The 23,384-nt window shown below is 36.0% G+C and overlaps 3 protein-coding genes, 1 non-coding gene and 1 pseudogene across 10 annotated transcripts in view; 3 read left to right on the forward strand and 2 right to left on the reverse strand.

The window, feature by feature from the left end:
- TRAPPC13 (trafficking protein particle complex subunit 13) overlaps positions 1-5,015 on the reverse strand; it is a 39,583-nt gene extending 34,568 nt beyond the window's left edge. For all 4 annotated transcript variants that reach the window (XM_044268075.1, XM_044268069.1, XM_044268059.1 and 1 more), the window contains exon 1: positions 4,933-5,015. In XM_044268075.1, coding sequence (XP_044124010.1) covers positions 4,933-4,978 — 46 coding nt within the window. In that variant the 5' untranslated portion in view covers positions 4,979-5,015. The remainder of the gene's footprint in view (positions 1-4,932) is intronic.
- SHLD3 (shieldin complex subunit 3) lies at positions 569-5,012 on the reverse strand. Of its 3 annotated transcripts, none has more exons than XM_044268098.1 (3): positions 4,933-5,003; positions 2,402-2,730; positions 569-1,871 (listed from the first exon to the last, which is right to left on the reverse strand). In XM_044268098.1, exon 3 carries the CDS (start codon positions 1,810-1,812, stop codon positions 1,057-1,059), a length of 756 nt encoding a protein of 251 aa, XP_044124033.1. In that variant the 5' UTR covers positions 1,813-1,871; positions 2,402-2,730; positions 4,933-5,003; the 3' UTR covers positions 569-1,056. The 3 variants fall into 3 exon arrangements, with proteins under 3 accessions (XP_044124033.1, XP_044124027.1, XP_044124022.1); XM_044268092.1 differs by having other exon boundaries at positions 569-1,927; XM_044268087.1 differs by lacking the exon at positions 2,402-2,730 and having other exon boundaries at positions 4,933-5,012.
- Positions 5,016-5,643: 628 nt separating the features above from the next.
- The window catches only part of TRIM23 (tripartite motif containing 23), a 32,387-nt gene continuing 14,646 nt past the window's right edge, over positions 5,644-23,384 (forward strand). For both annotated transcript variants that reach the window (XM_044268109.1, XM_044268119.1), the window contains exons 1-7: positions 5,644-5,797; positions 11,210-11,372; positions 12,655-12,776; positions 16,196-16,474; positions 17,685-17,867; positions 20,815-21,030; positions 22,446-22,580. In XM_044268109.1, the coding sequence (XP_044124044.1) occupies positions 5,717-5,797; positions 11,210-11,372; positions 12,655-12,776; positions 16,196-16,474; positions 17,685-17,867; positions 20,815-21,030; positions 22,446-22,580 (1,179 nt within the window). In that variant the 5' untranslated portion in view covers positions 5,644-5,716. The remainder of the gene's footprint in view (positions 5,798-11,209; positions 11,373-12,654; positions 12,777-16,195; positions 16,475-17,684; positions 17,868-20,814; positions 21,031-22,445; positions 22,581-23,384) is intronic.
- On the forward strand, positions 14,604-14,665 carry LOC122897471 (annotated as a pseudogene).
- On the forward strand, positions 19,668-19,776 carry LOC122898220. The gene has a single exon (XR_006382915.1). It is a non-coding gene; the product is annotated as a U6 spliceosomal RNA (small nuclear RNA).

Genomic DNA, 23,384 nt, shown 5'->3' on the forward strand with positions numbered 1-23,384 from the left:
AGTCAAATGTGTCAGCCTTTCAGAAAGACTACAATTCCTGCTGTTTCCCAGGGAGGTGGTTTGACCACTTAATGGAAGTAACTCCATATAAACTCTGTTAAGGGTAGGTCCATGTTTCTCCTTCCATACTGCTTTCTAACCAGCTCACGTTAGGCACTTAAATTTGCTAAATAAGTATATTTTTATATAAAACCTTCATAATTATTTTGGGTATTTTTTATGAGGTGATGTGTAAACCCAATTTAAAACATTTTGTTATTGGGAAACTCACAATAACTCCAGGAACCAATCAACTAGCAATCAGCATTAACCACCATTAACATTGAATACTTGTACTAGATTAAATAAAGAATAATGAGCTCTTAACCACATTTGATACTTCCCTTCAAAATAGTTATATCCTTAAAGATACATTATGGTCTTAGGCAAATTATACATTTTTACTTTTGTTTCAAAATTCCACATCAACTATTGTCAGTTACAGATTCTTGGAAACATAGGTACAATCTGGGCTAGTTTCCCAATTTGAACTATGTTCATGCTATTTGAATAACATTTGCAATAGAACTGGTTTTATTATTATTTTTTAATAATTACACTTTAGAATGGTAAAGAAAAAACACTATAAAATTACATTTTGGGACTTTACCAAAATCCAACCAACCATTCACTATAATTCATTGCACTATCTAATTCAACTACTGGAAAAGTAACAGAACAAAGGAATAGAACATTTTACCTCTAAGCTCAGTAAAATAACAATTTATCACAATTTATTTAGAAGAAAACTACTAAAAGTATAACCCAGAACACTTTTGTATTAATACACGTCTAGGAACTCAAGTGATGGTCATTTATTTCTGAGAAACCACTGTATACAAATTACCACACAATTTTTTTATACTATTAAGAATGAAGAGGCTATCTTAGTGAGGGGTCAAATAAAAAAATTAAATAAAAAATTTAAAACCCTGTAAAAAATTGATTGATCACACTATTTCAGATCCTACTCTGTTCATTCAGAACATTCTTCTCTTTAACAATCCATAAAATTCATTACATACTAAAAATAACACCATATTTATGCACAAATAAATTCATTTTCCCAGTAAGAGCTAACCTTCCTTTAAGAAGACTTCCCACATATTCACAGTACATAATATCACAGAACACCCATATTTGGCCTAAGTGTCTCTGAAATGTAGCATTACAAGATGGAAGTTCATTGTGCCGGATGATATGATTAAGTTTTGCCCAAATGTCTTCCAGAGTTTGGTTGTTACAAATAGCATGCTCTATAGTCCATCTTGCTCTATAAAGTGAATGCAAATTCAATGCCTTTAAACTATCTTGCAATTTTTTAGACAAAGGAAAAATATTTTCAGTGCAATTACTGTTGGGAAGTGAGACACTCCAAAACCTCTTCTTGTGTTGTCTTCCCTTTTCTGATTGTTTATCTAAATTTCCAGAATTAGTCTGTTCGTTCAGTGAGTGTGACCGGATTAAGTGCTTCCTTTTTTTAAAATTAGGTTGAAATTCCAAAAGATCTACTGTGCAATCATAATGCTGTGATTTAACATCGTGTTCTGAAATGGTTAAGTATTGTTTCACATCTTCAGCTGCCTCTTCAGAAATCACAGGTGGTGATCTTTTAGGTTTGAGTGGAAGCTTGGATGCATCATGCAAAAACCAAGGAATAAATCTCGATAGTGGACGTGTAGGAAAGTCTTGAATTGCTTTCTCTGCAATTTTTGGCAGTTGTGTGGGATCACTCTCACATGGTCGATAATGTAATATTACTTCTGTAGACATTCTGCAGTAATCCAGTTACTCTTAATGAAGAAAACATTTCTTAGATGCACTCTTCAGCGCTAGAATATAATTTACAATTATAAGACTCTCTTTCCAAATCAGAAGGAAACAGGACCTAAAGTGGAAGTATTGCAAAGAGTAAGATATGGTAGGGATAGCCTACACACAAATAGGGAAAAAGAAAAAAATAAAACTAGTCTCAATATATTTTACCAAGTGCTGTTGGTAAATTTGAATGTAATCCACAAAATCGGAAATGCTTTATCTCATTGGAGTAGATGCCCTACAAGATCACCTTCAGCCTAAAACTGCCAGGAGTCAACAAGTCTAACTTAACAGACAGAAAGAATTTGGAACCATTGTCATTAACAAATTTGGTAAATAATCTTAAGACTATAGCAGAAACAAAAGGTAAATTAGTAATTCTAAGAGTACTAGATTCATTTGAAGATAACAAAAATGGAATAATACTTTAAAATTTGAGACATCTGAGTTGAGGACAATGAAAATTACTGTAATTTTTAATGCCTTGAGAAAAATCTTTATATTTAAAATTTTATGAATTCTACCAAATACATAGAATACTTACTGATTTCTTTCTTTCACAGTAGCAACATTAGTAACATGAAAATAGTTTAACTCTGATTTTAACCAGGCTAGGAACTGGGTTTCTGACTAAGTCTCCTTTGTCTAAATGGGGTACTTTCACAGTATCAAGTACCATGGCTCCTGAATTCCACTTCTGAAGAGTAAAACAAGACGGCTAGACCTTCCTTATTTTTTTCCCTCGTAGAACAAAGAATTCTTCAAGTTGTACCAAATGAAGTCGTTGATAATGAGTTCTAGCATATAGTTCGTCTTCCTAACCAAGTTCAAAGCTGCATGAGCCATAATGCAGGCTCTTTCAAATCCCAATTACTGTAGGGGAAAAAAGAGAGAGAGAGAGAGAGAGAGAGATTGTATCTCTTCTCTCCCAAATCATGAGAGAACTCTTTGAAAGGGTTCTCCCATTGCCAGAATTACCATAGATGGGGACTCCTGTCATGATGTCACAATAATCATTTGACCACTGATTCTGAAGAGTCAGAAATAATTAATCTCATAATGATTCTTTTCACCTACTGTAAATGTCCACTGTGGACAGATTTGACAACTTAAACTCATAAGTGACTGTGATCCTTAACATTCATAATTTTAATATGAATCTAAACATAGCGAGCATATTCTTAAAAGCATTAGGAATTCTTTTAATTTTTCTTTCCTCTTCCTTATACTTTCATATTGTAAGATATGGCACTGAGAATCCTTTCATTTCTTTTGAACTTGTGTCATACCCTGAGGACTGACGAAATTCTGAGAGCTCCTTAACCTTTTATACAGACAAGAAAGTAAACTTAAATTACCAGATAAATTGATACACTTGGCATTCAACAATCAGTAAAATGAAAATCTGTGAAAAAAATTTTAGTAAGTTATTTTATTTTTTAAAGTAATCCCTATACCCAATGTGAGGCTTGAACTCTCCACCCCGAGATCAAGAGTCATATGCTCCCCCACCTGCCTGAGCCAGGCAGGGGCCCCAAAGCTTGTGAAAATTATTGATGAACAAGGGGAAACAATGGTATGGAGGAGCTTTAATAAAACTGAGACTATCAGTGAATTTCAAAACACTTATCCTTTTAGCCTGCTAAAATCTCTCCCAGATTTTCTTCTGTTCCAGAAAATAAAAAGTAACAGAAAACTAAAAATACCCAATGGTAATTAGCTTCCACATTACTGGAATATAACTGTGTTTAATAACTTCCAATTTGCATAAACTCACACCCATCTGCTAACAGAACTGTTTCAAATTCCCATCAAAGTAACTAATGAATGTTCTCTGAAAATGCTGTTTCCTTCATTGGGAAACAATGAGTCTTGGAAAGATGGAGGAAGGCCCTGTGTTGAAATACTGCCTCCACTCACTCACTAGCTTTGTGATCCTGAGAAAGTTTCTAAAATTTCTGATAGGTAGTAAAATCCGCTCTACATACTTGATTTAAGATTAAGAAAAAACATGACAGTTTCTTTTCCTTTTTCTCTAGAAGAATCCATTTTAGTCTAGCTCATTTACTCAGGCTAAGCTTACAGGTCCTGTTGCTGTATTACTTAATATGTTTTTTAGTTCTATGATCAGAGACAATCCTCTTAAACTAAGCTATCAGTATTTGATTTTATGTTACAGATGGGACTGGTAAGCTTCTGGAATGTTTGATGCCTACATCATAACTGGGGATGGGATAAGGGTCTCTCAAAATGCATGCCACAAGGAAGGTAAGTGCAATTTAACTAAATTCAAACGTCTATTGAGCCTTTTCTCAGCTCAGTTCAAGAAGTTACTGGTAACCACAGAGTAGAGCATCCAAAAAAGCAGCACCGCATTTGTTAAAGTAGAAAACAGATGAAAAAAAGCTTAAAGCATTTTAAACAAAAGGTTTTCAGAAAACAGTAAGAATTCCAGAAAAACTCTATCCTGTTGGTTTTCCCTAAATAATCAGACAATTAAATCATCAAAGTTATTCAAAAAGTTTGCTGTGCGCACAAAACGAAAGTTGACATTAGTTTTCCCGTATCCACAACACTTCGAAGCAAACTTAAGTTTTAACAAATCTAAATTACACGTTGTTGTACTATGTATTTCTAAATCCTTGGCACTGCTTACTGCAATACTAGACTAACTTTACAGATGAAGCTGAAGCCTATTTACTTTATCAGTGCCACATGAAGAAAACAACAGACAAGGAAAATCACTGTAGATGGCTATTGTAAACCATCTTGGTTCACCAGGCTCTCCCCGGATCTCGCGGCTAAAGCCAATCTGTTAACTGCAGCATATCACACAATGAATGATTTACCGGGTATCTACTCCATTCTAGGGAGAGGCTGTCAAACCTAAAAAGCAAAGAGAAGAAATTGCTTCCTTCCACTCGGCGCCAAAGGACAGAGCAGGAGCGAAGGCACTAGCTGTTTAAGGAAAACGAGGCCTACATCCCAGGGACCAGATCTATGGGGTAAAGCCTTCGAGAATTAAGAGAGAAGAGGAGAAAACAGATAAAGGGAGTCAGGTTCATAAAAGTTTACCTTTCAGGGCCAGCAGATGCTCCTGTTTGGGGGGATTCACTTCCATTTTGACCGGCACTTTCGACCCACTGCCTACGGCAACTGAAGAGGTTCAATGCAGCCCGGAAGCAAACAGAAAAGCGAACGTTCGGGAAGATCAAATCACTCGTAACAGGCTCTCTTCGCCGGTGATACCTTAAATTCTCCTCTTACCACGTCCTTCACGGATTCAACGGCCTCTTTTTACCAAAGCCATCTCTTGCCTCTTAGAGACCTATACATAACATACTTCCCTATTTTCAAAGCCACAATCACGCATCGGGACTTCAAGAAATCTTTCCTCGGTGACAATACGTACAGCGTCCCAAATGCGTACTAGCGGAGTGAAAGAGACGAACTTTGCATGCTGGGATTTGTAGTTTAAGCAAAACAGCATTGCATCCAGGGAGATGTAGTCCCCCTTCTCTCTCAAGTCTATTCTGCAATAGGGCAGAGTTTGTTACTGAAGCAGGAGTTTCACCCCGAAAATTTACTTCTAGCTTATCCTTCTTTTTCCCTTTACTTTTATTCCTTCCATCAGTTGCAGACTCTTGGATAATAACAATATAAGTAGCAAAGCCTTCATATATACAAGGATGTGCCGACAAACAGCTAGTGACCGGCAGGAGGAGGAGTCCGGAAGTCAAGTCCGCGTCTTACTGCGCCTGTGCGCGGGCGGTGAACGCTGAGGCCTCTGGGTAGGTGGCTGGACCCCGCCCCTCACTTGAAGGCCGTGACGGGCTTCTGCGGCCCGTCTCCTCTTAGGATGGCTACCCTCATTGTAAACAAGCCTGGAGCGGGACTAGACAGTGGCCGTCAGGGCAGCCGGGGTACGGCCGTGGTGAAGGTGAGGGACCTTGCGTGCTCTGTTCTCCACCATCGGCCTCCCTTCGGTTCATCCTTGAGGTCTGGCGGCCGCGCTCCGGCGGTCTTCTTTGGGCCTTTGCGCGCCTCTCGGCTTTACAAGCCTTGTCGTGCCCTCCGTGATTTTTATCTCTGCGGGATTGAAGTTGCTTGGTTTTCTGCTCATACCAGTCCTCTACGTGGCCAATGGGGACATTTGTGAAAAGGAGCTTAGGGGCCTGTGAGACTGACTTCTGCCGGTCTTTGCTTAGTTCCTCTCCTTTTTGTTAAGCTCAACAGGCATTAGTTTATTTTTATTAAATTGAGCCATTGTTATTGCCAGGTAGTGTGTTAAGTATTTTAGCTCGTTAGTATCTACTTATAAAGTATATGATAATTACTGTTTGACAGGTGAAGAAACAGGTTTACGTTAACACAGTGTGTCGTGGATCCAGGTTTTAATGCCTTTAAAATCTGGTTTTCGTTATTGCGCTTATTCTATAACCAGACATACAGTAATGGGTGGTCTGCACCCCTCTTCTCTTATTAGTATAGTCTGTCAACACTTTTTTTTTTTAAAGATTTTATTATTTATTTGTCAGAGAGAGAGAACACAAGCAGGCAGAGCGGCAGAGCAGAGGCAGAGAGAGAAGTAGGCTCCCCGCTGAGCAAGGAGCCCGATGTGGGACTCGATCCCAGGACCCTGGGATCATGACCCCAGCCGAAGGCAGCAGCTTAACCAACTGAGCCACCCAGGCGTCCCTGTCAACACTTTTTTGAGAAGTGTCCCTGCAGCAGCATGGCTGAACGTTAACGTTAGGATATACAAATTGCCCTATGCTTCAGGTTTGAAATTCTACCATGCTTAAGTGCTTCAAAATGCATTAACGAATCAACTGAAATATGTGGGATTCACATTTCCCTTCCACTGTATACGTATAGAAAGATCAGCAAGGGAGAACTGATCTCATCGGTTTATAGAATAACTTTCAGGATTGTTGTAATCTGAGTTGTTGGTAATTCTCATTATGGGCTACATACTTAGAATAACTTAAGACTTAAAAAAAAACTACCGATACACTCCTTCTCCCCAAGTTCTGATTAACTTGACATCAGTATATTTTTTAAACATTCCTAGAAGTGATTTTAAGTGCAACCAAGGTTGAGAACCACTCTATCAGATAATGTCTTAAGTTGATTTGCTATCTTGGGTAATAGGCATCTATGATTTTTTCACCTAATGTTGGTTTTTATATGACAACAAATGCTACATTTCTGTTCACAGGTATGTTGCCAATTATTGATGGCTTTTAATTCATCTGGCCTTTGTATATTGAAGTTATTCTGAAGATACACAGCATATCTGAGATACAGAGGAACACTGTTACTAGTCATGTAACATGGTCGAGATTTTATGTATTAAATTGGGCTTTAAGGAGAGAATACTTGAAGATTATTTTGTGAATTAGCTTGAATCAAGAAGTTGTAATTGGAATGGTTATTGTTGCTGTATCTACTTTTGTTACCCTAGTTGCCTTAAAATCTCAAAAAATATACGAAGGCCTCATATGACTCAAATTTGTTACAGTACAGAGTTCGATGTGTTACAGGTTCACTTTGTTTTTATCTTCACATGTAAAATGTGCCCAAGCTGTGCAGTAGGGTAGTCCTCCTTGGTAAGACGCTTATGCCATGATTTGTAACTCATTCTCATTTTCATAGATGAAAGCAGAAATTACTCATTGGAAGGTGAGAGTTGAAGTATATATTGCTAAAAGGTAAAATAATGAATAAGTTGATAATGACAGGGTTTTTCATTAGAAAACTGAAAGATCAAAATCTGACATTATGAAATTACTTACATTCAAAAAAGAGTCAGAAAGGGACGCCTGGGTGACTTAGTTAAGTGTCTGCCTTTGGCTCAGGTCATGATCCCAGGGTCTTAGAATCAAGCCCCACATGGGGCTGGCTCCTTGCTCAGCAGGAGCCTCTTCCCTCTGCCTGCCATTCCCCCACTTGTGCGTGTTCTCTCTCTCTGACAAATAAATAAAGTCTTTTTTAAAAAAGAGTCAGAAAAAAAAAAAAAGAATCAGGATGGTTTCTTTTGAGGACTGAGTCTTTTTAGTCCATTTAAAATATGGTATTATTAGGGTGCCTGGCTGGCTCCATTGGAGGAGTGTGCTACTCTTGATTTCAGGGTTGTGAGTTTGAGTCCCATGATGGGGCAAGAGATTACTAAAAAAATAAATAAAAAACTTAAATAAAATATGGTCTGGTTAATTAAAATTTGTTTTACATGTAATCAGTTTGAAGCTCTCTTTGACATATTTGTGAAGTTGATAAGATTAAGTGCTTTTTTCTTATTTAGCTTTTATTCTTATTGTGCTGTTAGCCACAGTTTGTGTTCATAAATACTGAAGAAAGAATTTCTTATTTTATTGTTTCCTGAGTTGATATGAAATAGTCTAGTAAGTTTATTTTTGGTTCCTTGTTTAGTTTATGAATCTGTGGTATGTTATTAGTGCTTTTTGAAAAAGCACTGGAGTAGCAACTTAAGTTCTTTTATCTTGTGTAATTATGTGTTCAGAGGTAAAAGATCTGAATGGACTGAAATTTTACTTGTTTGGAGTTTATGGTCATAAACAAGTTTATTACAGTGTTAGAAAAATGAAACATAAAAAATACTGCATTTATTTTTTATCTAATTCTGTTATATCTTCTCTGTATTTGAATGAATTTGATATTTTAGTGACAATATTTAAATGAAACTTCTGTCCTGCTTTTTTTAAAAATGTAGGATACATTTAAGGGTTTGTGTATAATACAGTTTATGTGTAACTTTTCCCATCAGTTTTCCTTCCTCATAGGGAGCCACTGTTCCAGTGTAATCAGTTTTCTGTATATCCTGCTAGAAAGATAGCATGTCTGTATAAAAATATAGATACAAATGTATGCTCTTTCCCCAGTTTTATGCAAAAGCTAATTAAATATTTTATATATTTTTCACTTTGCTTTATTCATATGAAGTCATTCTATGTGTGTACATAGGAAACTTCCTTTTTCTCAACAAACTTCATGGTTTTGCAGTATATGAATATACTATAATTTATTTCCCGGTCGTTTTGCTATCTATTTATTTTGTTTCCAGTCATTTGCAAATGCAAATTGTGCTGTAAGGAATAACACAGAGATCTTGTCACACATGTGTGATACATTTGTCAGATAAATTCCTGGAAAAGAATTACTAAGCTATATAAAGTTTTGATAGGTATTTTCAAATTGCCTTTCATAAAGCCTGTTTTAGTCATTAAACATTTCACCGCAGTCAGCAAGTATATCTGTTTTCCCACATCTTCACCAACACAAAGGATTATACAAAGGGTTATCAACCTGAAAAAAATGTATTGGTTTAAGTGCATTTTAAAGTGTTTTGAGAGAGATTGAACATCTTTTTATATATTTAAAGAGCTGTTTTTATGTCTTTTCTTGTGAGCTATGTGTTACATTTAAGCCTCTTTTGAACCACACTGGGATGCAAGCCAATTATGTATTATCAATGTATAATGAAAGATGTTTGTCTTTCATAAACTGAGTCCAAATTAATTACAGAGTTAATACTAAATTTTTAATGGATTAAGAATGATTTCCATTGTGGATTTTCTGTTTTTTACCTTGCATTGTGTATTTGTTGGGGGATGGTGGTTAGGCTGAACTGTTCTTAATTTTTAATCTTGCCAGACTTTATTTATATAAACACCCTAGTACTGCGTTTTTAGGAATGCCCTGTTCCTGAGGGCTTTTTGGTCTAAGAGGGAAAGACAGGCTGGAATCCAATAATGGAACTAATGTGTTTAGGGTATCAAGATAAACACTTACCGTGGTGCATGATGGCCCAGGGGGTAGTGTGGTCCTTTCAGTTGGAATAAGCTGTGGGTAGACTGAGAGAGACAGTTGTTTAGAAATTTGTTTATTCCAGTCCCGGGACTGGAAGAGATTATGCTGAGTGAAATCAGTCAAGCAGAGAGAGTCAATTATCATATGGTTTCACTCATTTGTGGAGCATAACCAATAGCATGGAGGACAAGGGGCGTTAGAGAGGAGTAGGGAATTTGGGTAAATTGGAAGGGGAGGTGAACCATGAGAGACTATGGACTCTGAAAAACAGTCTGAGGGGTTTGAAGTGGCGGGGGGGTGGGAGGTTGGGGTACCAGGTGGTGGGTATTATAGAGGGCACAGCTTGCATGGAGCACTGGGTGTGGTGAAAAAATAATGAATACTGTTTTTCTGAAAATAAATAAATTGGGAGAAAAAAAAAGTAAATAAATAAAATCTTAAAAAAAAAGAAATTTGTTTATTAATATTAAAAAAAAAAAAGGAACCACCAGGAAAATGTCTGTTTAGCTATTTCCTCAGCATTAGCATAAAAAAAAGACAAAAACCAGTTTTCAAGTTCTGAGAACTACAAATTGTTAGATACAGTGTGAGCATGGAGTCTGAAGTAGGTGGCAGGGAAGCAGTGGGACAGAGGCCAGATTGTAGCACGTCATGGATGGCCGACATAGTAGTTTGTGATATAATTGAACAGTTCAGTGTGGGTGTTTTTAAAAAATAAATTAAAATTGTATAGCACTTTGACTGTATTGGGAGATAAAGGTACCAACAGTGCTTCATTTGATAAAAATACAGTTTGTTAACTAATTATAAAACAATCTCATGGGCTTTGGAGTGAGAGTATGCTGATTCTTGTCACTTCTTTTGACTAACTTCATGGCCCTGGGCAAGATATGTGCCTGTAATTGGAATGATATAGACAAAATATTTTCTCACCCAGGGGCATATTTATTAATTGAGAACAATGAATTGAAATTTAAGTCTTAGCTGACTGCTTTCTTGAGTTTACATTATGTAGTATACATGGATACTAGAAAATACTTGAATATTACTTGCAGTCTGTTCTGAACAAGTTCTTGATCATTTACAAGGAGTAATTGTCACCCTAGTACATATTTCAAATGATTTCTGTTCAAATTAATCATGGTCTTTTGGAGGCAAGGTAATTGCAGAGAAATTGTTTAAGAACCCAACTTCGGCAGAATGATATATTACACAGATTCAGATATAATGAATCAAGACATAATTTTCAAAAGATAAAGGTGATGTTAATTTACAACATTATCTTGGTCCCTAACAGTTGACATTTCAAGGAGATTTCACTATGATGTAATATTGATGTGGTCCGTCAGATGAAATGATAAAATGATAAAAGGTGACTTAAATTTTACAATCTAGACTTTTTTTCATGGAGGAATAATTTAATGAGATTGATTTAATACATTAGATTGAGGGTTTTTTTAATCAAAAGTACGTGTGCTTTTAAAATCACTTAAAAAGCACATGTTTCCTTTCCAAATATTAGGTGCTGGAGTGCGGAGTTTGTGAAGATGTCTTTTCTTTGCAAGGAGACAAAGTTCCTCGCCTTCTGCTTTGTGGCCACACAGTATGTCATGACTGTCTTACCCGCCTCCCTCTTCATGGAAGAGCAATCCGTTGCCCTTTTGATCGACAAGTAACAGATCTAGGTAGGAAAATATATTGTATGTATTTAAGATTTAAAATTGTTTGGTTTATTTGTATGAAAAGGAGTTTGTATAGTCATTGCTGCAGGTTCTAGGTTAGATGAGAGATGGGGGAAATTATTATCTTTAGCTGTTTGAGTTCCATTTTACAGAGAGGAGTTATTTTAGATTAAGTGTATGTTTCATACAGTGGTTTTCCAACATGAATCATAGCTTATTTGTAGTTATGAAATCCGTTTAATTGACTCTCAGTAGGTGTTTTCAAGAAAAAGGAGAACGAAAAATTCAGGTGTTTTCCTAACTGTGAGAATGAATACTTGTGTGTGAAACTTTTGTTTCAGCTGTAAATATACACATATTTTTAAAAACTTATTTATGTATAAATAAATGTACATTATCCTGTGTTGTAATGGAAAATATATGTCTTACTGTAGGTTGGTCTAAAAAATATTGTAAAGTACTTGTTTTAATATATGTAGTAAAAGTCTTTGGTAAAATAGGATTTATAAAGTTAAATGATAAAAAAAAATAGAAGTCCTTTAAGTATCTTTCTACTATACTGCTGAGGAGTTTCTGTTTTTTTTTATTAATTTTTAATTTTTTTATAAACATATAATGTATTTTTATCCCCAGGGGTACAGGTCTGTGAATCGCCAGGTTTACACATTTCACAGCACTCACCATAGCACATACCCTCCCCAATGTCCATAACCCCACCGCCCTCTCCCTCCCCACTTCCGCCAGCAACCCTCAGCCTGTTTTGTGAGATTGAGTCTTTTATGGTTTGTCTTCCTCCTGATCCCATCTTCTTTCATTTTTTCTTTTCCTACCCCCCAAAGCCCCACATTGCATCTCCACTTCCTCATATCAGGGAGATCATATGATAGTTGTTTTTCTCCAGTTGACTTATTTTGCTAAGCATAATACCCTCTAGTTCCATCCATGTTGTCATAAATGGCAAGATTTCCTTTCTTTTGATGGCTGCATAGTATTCCATTGTGTGTGTGTGTGTGTGTGTGTGTGTGTATACCACATCTTCTTTATCCATTCATCTGTTGATGGACATCTAGGTTCTTTCTATAGTTTGGCTGTTGTGGGAGTTTCTGTTTTTTTAAAGAGAATTTTAACCAGGCAATAGTTTAAGCATAAAAAGATAAGGGGAAAATTTGAATTTTGAAAATTTAGACATTAACGATTAAAATATATGACAAGTTACTATTGAGGTATGAGGTAAAATGATTAATATTCCATTTTGTTAGATTTAGTTTTTATTTTTATATTCTAGGTGATTCAGGTGTTTGGGGATTGAAAAAAAATTTTGCTTTATTGGAGCTTTTGGAACGACTGCAGAATGGACATATTGGTCAGTACGGAGCTGCAGAAGAAGCCATTGGGATATCTGGAGAGGTATTGATAGAACTTGGTGAAATACTTATTATGAGCTTGAATTTTTTCTTTTAAGATATTTGCCATCTAAAGCACTATCTTACCTCACTTGCTCTAGCAGATAGGTTTCCAGAAACACAACTTTTCATTACATTATAGTTTTGTAGGCAACAATATTCCCAGCGGAACATTGGTAAAACTTAAACTTGAATTCTCTGAAAATACCATACCTAAAGTACGTTTTATGTATATACTTATTTTCCTTATTGTAATTCACCTCTACCCAAGGATAAAGTTAAAGAGTAAGAAGGTTACAGAAGAGTAAGAAGAAGGTATAAGCTACATATTAAACCAGAGTGTGCAAAAGTGAATCAATAAATAGTACAGCACAAAGAAAGAGGAAGTCCTTGAAAGAGGCCAGTTAGTGTCGAGGCCAAATGCCTTAAAAATAGCAATAGCTCTGAGGGAATTACTAGTACTAAATATCTTTGTGAAAGGTTTAAATTATGTGTAAGTATACTCTCTTCATCCAAAAGGCTGATCGTCCAGTAAATATAAGAATAATGCTCATTAACACAGGTTAAAATACATTTTAATTTTTTATTTTTTCAGTTATGTAGGTTCCACACCTAATATGGGGCTTGAACTCATGACCTTGAGATCCAGAGTTGCATGCTGAATGGACTGAGCCAGCCAGGCGCCCCTTAAAGTGCATTTTTAATGCTTGAAGAATTGTCCACATAGCTCGTATTACTGTACTAGATGTAAGAATAGTTGTAATAAATAACAGTTGATGATTTAGGTAATCAACTTTAAAATCACAGGCTTAGTATCAAGGAAAAAAATGTCATATTGAGTTCTACTTTTATTAAATCATGATTTCTCTATGTAAAGTGAATCACTGAAGTGAATTTCAAACTGGAGCACTGTTTCCTGTTTATTTTTTTCCTTCAATATTTTATTTAAATTCAAGTTAGTTAACATGTAGTGTAGTATTAGTTTCAGGGGTAAAATTAGTGATTCATCACTTGCAAATAACACCTAGTGCTCATTATATCACCCATTAACCTACTCCCATCCCCTTTCCTCCAGCAACCCTTAGTTTTTTCCCTATAGTTAAGCATCTCTTACGGTTTGTCTCCCTCTCTGTTTTTATCTTATTGTATTTTTTTCCCTTCCCCCATGTTTATCTTTTTTGTTTCTTAGATTCACATATGAGTGAAATCATATGGTGTTTGTCTTTCTCAGACTGATTTATTTTGCTTAGCATAATACCCTCTAGTTCCATCCACATCATTGTAAATTTCATTCTTTTTAATAGCTGGGTAATATTCCATTGTATGTACATACCATATCTTTATCCATTCATCTGTTGATGGACATTTGGGTTTTTTCAGTACTTTGGCTATTGTGATAATGCTGCTGTAAGCATTGGGGTGCATGTGCCCCTTCAAATTATTGTTTTTGTATCCTTTGGGTAAATATTACTAGTATAATTGCTGGTCATAGGGTACTTCTATTTTTAACTTTTTGAGGAACCTCCATACTGTTTTTCAGAGCAGCTGCCCAGTTTGGATTCCCGCCAACAATGCAAAGGGTTCCCCTTCTTCTGCATCCTCATGAACATCTTTTGTTTCCTGATTTGTTACTTTTAGCCATTCTGACTGGTGATATCTCATTGTGGTTTTGATTTGTAGTTCTGTGATGATGAGTCATGTTGAACATTTTTTCATGTGTCTGCTTGCCGTTTATATGTCTCCTTTTGAGAAATGTCTATTCATGTCTTCTGGCAGTTCTTAATTGGATTTTTTTTTTTTATTTTGGGGGTGTTGAGTTTGGTAAGTTCTTTATATCGTAGCCAATGAGGTTTATCCGAGGCGCGATTATTGCTAATTGAAAACTTTATAGATTTTGGATACTAGCCCTTTATCTGATATGTTACTTGCAGATATCTTCCCCTATTCCTTTGGTTGCCTTTTAATTTCCTCTCACAGTTAGGTCTTTAATCCATTTTGAATTTATTTTTGTGTATGTATGGTGTAAGGAAGTGGTCCAGTTTGATTCTTCTGCGTGATGCTGTCCTATATTCCCAACACCTTATGTTCAAGAGACTGTGTTTTTTCCATTGGATATTTTTTCCTGCTTTGTTGAAGATTAGTTGACCATATACTTGCAGGGAGCACTGTTTTCTAGGCTTTTTGTACTTCTTTCATGTGCTATATGTTTTATCTTTCAAAAGACATTAGAATATTGTCTAATGTTGACCTTGTAATTATTTGTCAGGTCTGGAAAACAGAAGGTATGAATTTTTAATATTACCTGTACATGCTTCTCATAATTTCAAATAAAAAATGTTTAACTTTGAGTTCATTTTTTAGTTTAATGTGATACTTAATGACATTATTGATGTATTTTCTAATTTTTATTTCTGGTTTTAGTATATGTGCTGCCAAAGCGAGCATTCTAATTTTTATTTCTGGATCAATTTATGCCAAATTACTCCCTTTCCAGTTATGGCCTTTTAATATTCAGCATAAGTTTCAAACATTCTTGGTTATCTGACATGTAAAGTTTTTCAAGTTGGATGCTTTGTAGTAACTCATGAAATTTAGAAATGATATTTAAAAGCTTATATATAACATAGATTTTATTTGTACATTTTTTATTTGCTTAAATCAGTGCTTTTTCAGCCAGGATTGTGCAGTAACCTCACCTGTGGAGTTTTAGAAAAAAATACACAGATCAGGCTTTTACAGCCTATTGGAATAAGTATTTCCTTGGTTAGAGTTTGGGCATCTGTGTCTTTAAAAACTTTGCAGCTGATTCTTGGCATACACCTGCTTCTCAAAATAGCATTTGCGTTTCTCTTTTTTCTATACGTCACCATGATATGTAGTATTTAAAGCAGAGTCAAGGTGGGGGCCTGGGCACCTGGCTGTCTCAGCAAAGCATGGGACTCTTGACCTCAGGGTTGTAAGTTCAAGCCCCACATTGTGTGTAGACATTACTTAAAAAATAAAATCTTAAAAAAAAAAAAAAAAGCAGTGGGGATGTATTTATTATCATTTTTTTAGTCTTAAAAAAAGATTTCTAAAAAAAAAAGATTTCTAGCCTGTATTGTTCAGTTTCTTTTATGTAAAATGAGGGGATTTCATGGAAGATATCTTTACACTGACTATGAACCTACGAAACAGTTTTATTTTTGGCCTCAAATTCATAGCACATATTGATAATCAATTTTGGAAGTACCCTCTCACTTACTTACAGAAATGAATACTTTCTTAGATGAGTCATAAGTGACTTTTTTTACTTAATTACCAGTATATTTTCATAAACAAAGCTTGGTCAGTTAAAAAAGATTATGGGCTTTTATATTTTAAAATTTGTCATGTTATAATGATTGAGGTTCAGATTAAAGACATTAATTTTTTGTTTATCAGAGCATCATTCGTTGTGATGAAGATGAAGCGCACGTTGCATCTGTATATTGCACTGTATGTGCAACTCATTTGTGCTCAGAGTGTTCTCAAGTTACTCATTCTACAAAGACATTAGCAAAACACAGACGAGTGCCTCTAGCTGATAAACCTCATGAGAAAACCATGTGCTGTCAGCATCAGGTACATGCTATTGAGTTTGTTTGCTTGGAAGAAGGCTGTCAAACTAGCCCACTTATGTGCTGTGTCTGCAAAGAATATGGAAAACACCAAGGTCACAAGGTATGAATATAATTAGACTGGATAACTCTATGTAGTTTACCAACCTACTGTTTGTTTCCATTGATTTGGTTTTTGTTTTTTTTTTTTAAGATTTTATTTATTTATTTGACAGACAGATATCACAAGTAGGTAGAGAGGCAGGCAGAGAGAGAGAGGAAGGGAAGCAGGCTCACTGCTGAGCAGAGAGCCTGATGCGGGGCTCGATCCCAGGATCTGGGATCATGACCTGAGCCAAAGGCAGAGGCTTTAACCCACTAAGCCACCCAGGCATCCGCATTGATTTGGTTCTTTATACCAAGTAGGAATTGGGGAAGATTCAGTAATGAATGAGTGGAGCTTGATAGCATGAAAAGAATATCATAACAAAAATTTCAGAGAGGTCATCCTCCTTTCTTCACTGAAAAATAGTTTTCTAGTAGGAAACAAAATTTCTTTGTGTGCATGTTTTCATAATGCACTGGATTGTGTTGACAATATTTATCTCTATATCTCTATTGATGAACTGCTGTTTATGGCGAAATTAAAAAGTGAATCTCTTGGATTCCTTTTTTTTTTTTTTTTTTGGAGGGAGGAAGAGGAGAGAGGGAGGATGATGGGGGTAGGGAGAGAGAATATCTTTTTCCTTAAAGATTTATTTATTTTAGAGAAAGAGAATGTATTGCGGGGAGGGGCAGAGGAAGAGGGAGAGAGAAAGTTCAGTAGACTCTGTCCTGCGTGTGGAGCCAGATGTAGGGCTTGACGTGGGGCTTGATGCAGGGCTTGGTCCCACAACCCTGCAATCACAACCTGAGCCAAAACCAAGAGTTAGAGGTTTAAAGGACTGCCACCCAGGCGCCCCATGGGAGAGAGACTCTTAAGCAGGCTCCATGCCCAGCGTGGAGCCTGATGGGGGTGGTAGATCTCACAAGAGATCACAACTTGAGCTGAAATCAGGAGTTGAACATTTAACCAACTGATCCACACAGTCACCCCATCTTAAACTGTTACTAAGCAATAAAAGGACTCCCAAATTCTAAATTATTTCTTTGGAGGATAAATAGTTTTGGGATGAGGGTAAATTAGTATTTATTATTTTGTGCTTTTTGTAAATCTGTTATAAAAGCCATTTGTGACTGATACTTTATTTTTTAATCATTGGAGTGATTTAAGTAACATTTTTTATCATTAGTCAGTACTGTGAGTTCTGTTCTATAATTTTGTTGCACTTTAGCATTCAGTATTGGAACCAGAAGCTAACCAGATCCGAGCATCAATTTTAGATATGGCTCACTGCATACGGACCTTCACTGAGGAAATTTCAGATTATTCCAGAAAATTAGTTGGAATCGTTCAGCACATTGAAGGAGGAGAACAGATAGTGGAAGATGGAATTGGAATGGCCCACACAGAACATGTATGGAATTTTTTTCTGCTTTCTTTACCTTCTTACCCTTTTTACTTCTAACCTTTTCATCTTCTTGTATTTATTGAGCAATTACACTGTACTAATACCACACTAGTTACTGAAAATAAGTTTTTAGCAAAGGCTTTGTCTTTATGAAATTTATAATTCATTGTAGAAAAAAGCCAGTTTCAACTGTGGTGACTGTATTTTGTGGGAGAAGTATAAAACACTTTGGCATTGCATAAGAGGGGCATTAATTTAGCTGAGTCAGGGAATGTTTCCCAGAATACAAGATAGTAAACTGAGATGTGAAGAAATTTAGTCAGGGAGAAGAGTGGCGGGGCGGGGGGGGTGAATTGTCCTATAGAGGGAAGCATACGTTAAATGCCTGGAAGTAAGAACTGGACACATTATTGAAACACTCAGTTCAGTACACTTGGATCTTTGAGTTTTGGATGGGACATGGCAAGAAAAAATGTTGGAGAGTTAAGGGCCAAGTCATGCAGGATCTTGTTAGCTATGTTAAAGATTTTAGACTTTATCCCAAGGGCAGTGATGAGCAATTGAAAAATTCGTGTAGGAATAAAATAATCAAATTTGCATTAAGAAAGGTAGCTTTTCAATATAGAAAATGAATTGGAAACAGGGGAACCTATTAATAGGAGGTTGCTGCATTTATCTGATTGAGAAATGTTTATGGCCTATAATACTACAGTAGTGAGAATGGAGAGAGGTAGATGGGCTTGAGATTTTAGAGTAGTAGAATAGGTAGGTCTTAGTGATTGATTCATAATACTGATTTTGTAAGTAACTTGAAGGGTCAGGCATGATGCCTGGATTTCTTTCTTGCCCAAGTGAATGGATGGTGATACCATGCATTAATGGGGAAGGAGGAAGACCTTTGGGAGGGATAGTGGAACAAAGTAAAAAGTTTAATTAAGATATTGAATTTATTATGTCTGTGAAATAATAAAAAAGATACCCTCCTGTGAACTGAAGAATAAGTGGATGTTGGAAAGTGAGTGTGTTTAACTTTTAAGAAGTTTAGCTGTAAAGAGAGGGAAGGAACTTAGGAGGTAGTTATAGACTTGCTTTTTAAAATTAAATTATGGAGGCAAAAGGAATATTTTTGGATGGGAAGATACAGGGATATACAAAAATGCAATATTTTGCTTTGATAATCAAACAGATTGAAAGCTAAGTCATTGGGGAATAATGCTAGTAGTGCTTTGTCAAATGCAGTAGCCATTACCCACATATGGCTATTTAAGTTTAAATTATTTAAAAATCTAGTAAAATACAAAATGTGTTTTTTCAGTTTCATTAGCTGCATTTCAAGTATATTCAGGTATGTATAGCTAATGGCTACCATATTGGACCACACAGATACAGAATGTATCCACTATCACAGAGGGCTTTTTTGTGCTAGAGTGGAAATATTTTATTCAGTGAATATTTACTGAACACATATAAGAGCTAGACACTCTTTTAGTATTGTTCTAGCTAAGGAAATACTGCTGTATAAGTAAAAAAGTTCTGCCTTTGCAGTTCATATTCTAATATGGGAAAAAGGGTCAATACTTACAACAAAAGAAAGTTAGGAGCTTTGGAGAAAAACAAGCGAGAGGGAGAGTGCACTTTTATTTGGGGTGTTCATGGATAGACTCCCAGAAAAAGAAACAAAGAGCAAAGAGGTAAAGCAGGTGAGTAAGGGAGCCATGCTAATATTTGGGGGAAGAGCATTCTAGGCAGAGAGAAGAGCAATGCAAAGGCCCTGAGGTGCCTGGTGCACTTAAGAAACTGTGTGGAGTGCTCACTTCAGTAGCACATGCACTAAAATTGGAATGATATAGCAAAGACCATAGCATGGCACCTGTGGGAGGATGATTTGCAAATTTGTGAAGTGTTCCATATTTTTAGGGATTAAGAGGAACAGACTTCCAGTTATGAAATAAATGAGTCACAGAAATGAAAAGTACAGCATAGGGGGGAATATAGTCAGTAATAATTGTAATAAGGTTGTATGGTGACAGATGGGGACTATACTTACTGTAGTGAGTGAGCACTGAGTAATGTGTAGAATTGTCAGATCACTATGTTGTACACCTGAAATTAATATAACATTGTGTATTAACTATACTTCAATAAAAACAAATGAAACAACTGTGGGGAGGCTAAATGCAGCTAGAGTGGGATGACAGAGTGTAGCAGGAGTTGAGATCAGAAAGGGTCTTGCTGGTTCCTTGCTCTTTCTGTCAGGAATGCTCTTCAAGGTACTGATGTGGTTTCCTCTCTTACCTTCTTCAGGTCTCTGCTCAGATGTTGCTTTCTCAGGGCGCCTGTCCTTGAACACCCCACATAAAGGATTTTGGCATTTACTCTCAGTGGAATGGGAAACATTTGGAGAATTTTGGGCAAGAGAATAGTTGTTTCTGATGTAACATTTTAAAAGGATCTGTCTGGTTACTGGTGAAGAACATGCTGTAGAGGGCAGGAGTAGATCTAGTGAGACCAATTAGAAGACTGTTGTAATAATCAGGTGAGAGATGATGGATCAGGTTGGTAGAGGTGATGGTGAGGCTTGATCAGATTTTGGATATATTTTGAAGTTAGCAGAATTTTCTGAGGGGCTAGTTAGGAAATTTGAAAGAGAAGTATTAAGGGTGACTCCAGTTTTTTTTAGCTTGAACAGCATGGAGGTTGGCATTGCCAGTTGCTGAGATGGAGGAAATTAGGTTTCGCCATGGGAGAGACTGGAGAATAGGTATTCCATTTTGCTTCAGTTGGCACTTAAACATTTGTATGTCCAAAGGCTGTGGTTAAGGAGAAAGATCAAGTGTTGAGATAGCAATTTTGAAATTTTTAAGGACATAGATGGTATTTAAATTTTCATTAATTCACATATAAAATCTTTGTTATGGTTAAAGTTGTTTCGAACTAATTTTAATTTCTTTAGGTACCAGGTACTGCAGAGAATGCCCGGTCATGTGTCAGAGCTTATTTTTCTGATCTACATGAAACTTTGTGTCGTCAAGAAGAAATGGCTCTAAGTGTTGTTGATGCTCATGTTCGGGAAAAACTGATTTGGCTCAGGCAGCAACAAGAAGATATGACTATTTTATTGTCCCAGGTTTCAACAGCCTGTCTCCATTGTGAAAAGACTTTGCAACAGGTAGGTAGATTAAACATGATTACGACATACTTAAAGCAACCTTTATGAGCAAAGCCTCCTAAAGGAAGAAGGTGAAGGAATGTGTTCAAGCTGTAATGTGGGGAAGAATATTCCAGCTTAGGAAATAATTAGAGCAAAAACCCTAGGGCAACTTGCCTGGTGTATTTGAAAAACAGAAGAAGCCACTGTGGGTGGAACAGAGTTAGTAAAGGAAAGGGTAATAGAAGCTGAAACCTGGAAGTAATGGGGAATTAGCTGTAAGGAAGACTTTGTGGGTCACCAAAAGGACTTCAGCTTTTACTGATTGAAATGGAGAAGCCATTGTGAAATTTTGACAAGAATGACTTGGTCTTATGTAAAGATGACTTTGATATGTAAAAAATAGTTGGAAGGAGGGCTGAGATGGAGGGAAGATGTTAGGAGAAAGAAGGAATTTGGAGGCTGTTGTAGAATTCCACATGAGAGAGAATAGTGGCTTGGGTAGTAGGAGTAAGAAGTGTCCAGATTCTGGATATCCAAAAGGATTTGTTCGTTATGTGGGGCATGAGAGAGCAGAAGGCAAGAGTTTCAAGGGTTTTGTTCTGAGCAGCTGGAATGACATGCAAATAATAAGCAAAGTTTATTAGTTCATAATCAACTAATGTAAGTATGCAGCAGTGAGCAAAAACTACACACTGCTACTCTAGAGTTCTCTCTTAAGAAGAATACATTGGTATGTGTGTAGAATATCTCTGGATTGATATTTGAGAAACTATAATGTGCTTGACTTTGAAGAGAGAGTTTGGAGATCTAGAGGGCAGGGGAAGCTTTTCAATTTGACCTTTAGTCAATTTTTTAAAAACCAATACACATATATCTTAGATTTTTTATAAAAGTACAATATACATATAATGTGCATAAGGGTTCAGCTGGCTGAATTTTCAGACTGGGCATTACTGTGTAACTAACACCCGTATTAAATAACAGAACATTACCAGCACCCCTAGAAACCCTTCATATTCCCTTCTAATAACCACCTGCCTTCCCCTCTGAGGATAAACCACTACCCTGACTTCTAATGCATATATTATTTTTGTCTCTTTTGGTAATTAATAAAAATAGAATCATGCAGTATGAAGTCTTCTTGTCATATCTTCTTTTACTAGACACTATGTTTGTGAATTTCATATCATTAGGTATCATTGTAGCTGTTCTCATTGTGGTATAGTGTAGCCTTTCTGAATATACCACAATTTAACCATTCTTCTATTGAAAGTCTCTTTAATTATTTATTAATGCCCAATTATTAGTCTAGTCAAATTTATATTTAAGCTAACTTTGAATACGGTAATGTTAATTTTTCTTGATTTTTGGTGATAACTCTTTTTCCCTTCTTCCTGTAACAAATTTACCAGAAACTATATTCTCTTTTCTAGGATGATTGTAGAGTTGTTTTGGCAAAGCAGGAAATTACAAGGTTACTAGAAACACTGCAAAAACAGCAGCAGCAGTTTACAGAGGTTGCAGATCACATTCAGTTGGATGCCAGTATCCCTGTCACTTTTACAAAGGTAATGTACAGTACTTCATTTTTAGGTATGGCTTCTGATAAATCATAATTGTTTTACATTCCATGATAATCAGCTTGAAGAGACAACTAAGAAGTTCATAGGGTTTTTTGAAAAAAACTTTTATCAGTGGAAAATAGAAAGTGGTGTAATGAATCTCCATGTACCCATCACCTACTTTAACAATTAAAAACTTTATTTCATCTATCCTTTTCCCCATTCCCCTTTCTACCTGCAGTCTCTCAGGTTATTTTGGAACAAATCCCAGCATATCATTTCATCTATGAAATATTGTTGTGTGTATTTGTAAAAGGTAAGGATTATTTTAAAAAACATAACCAAAATATTGTTATAAACCTAAAAAAATTTAATAATGAATCTCTATTATTAACCATTATCCAGTTAGTTTTTCGAATTTTCCAGACGGCTAAAAAATGTTTTGTTTCTGGGAACAGAATCCAACCAAACAAGGCCTGTACTTGCCATTTGGTTGATATATTTTGGTCTCTTTTACAGTGAATTTCCTCTAATCTAAAAAGTTCATTTGTTTCATTTTTATTTTCCTTTTTTAGGGTGTGTTTTTTTAGAACTTAATCTTATTTTATAGCTCTGTGAAACATTTACATGGTCCAGGGTCGAATCTACAGAGCAGGGTTTGTTTAGAGAAGTCCAGCTTCTATCCCTAACCCCTCCCTGCTTTTCCTCCATAGTAAAGCCTCAAGGGTTTTTCCTTAGTTTTCTTCATCATTTAAAAAACAATACAAGGAAATACATTTATTTATATATTTGTATGTACACTCATCATAT

The sequence above is a fragment of the Neovison vison genome, chromosome 1 (assembly GCF_020171115.1).
Source record: "Neovison vison isolate M4711 chromosome 1, ASM_NN_V1, whole genome shotgun sequence".
In the NCBI taxonomy this organism is placed as follows: Eukaryota; Metazoa; Chordata; class Mammalia; order Carnivora; family Mustelidae; genus Neogale; species Neogale vison.

Bases quoted from the DNA above. Each gene is read 5' to 3' on its own strand.
- SHLD3 (XM_044268087.1), bottom strand. From the start codon at position 1,812: ATGTCTACAGAAGTAATATTACATTATCGACCATGTGAGAGTGATCCC.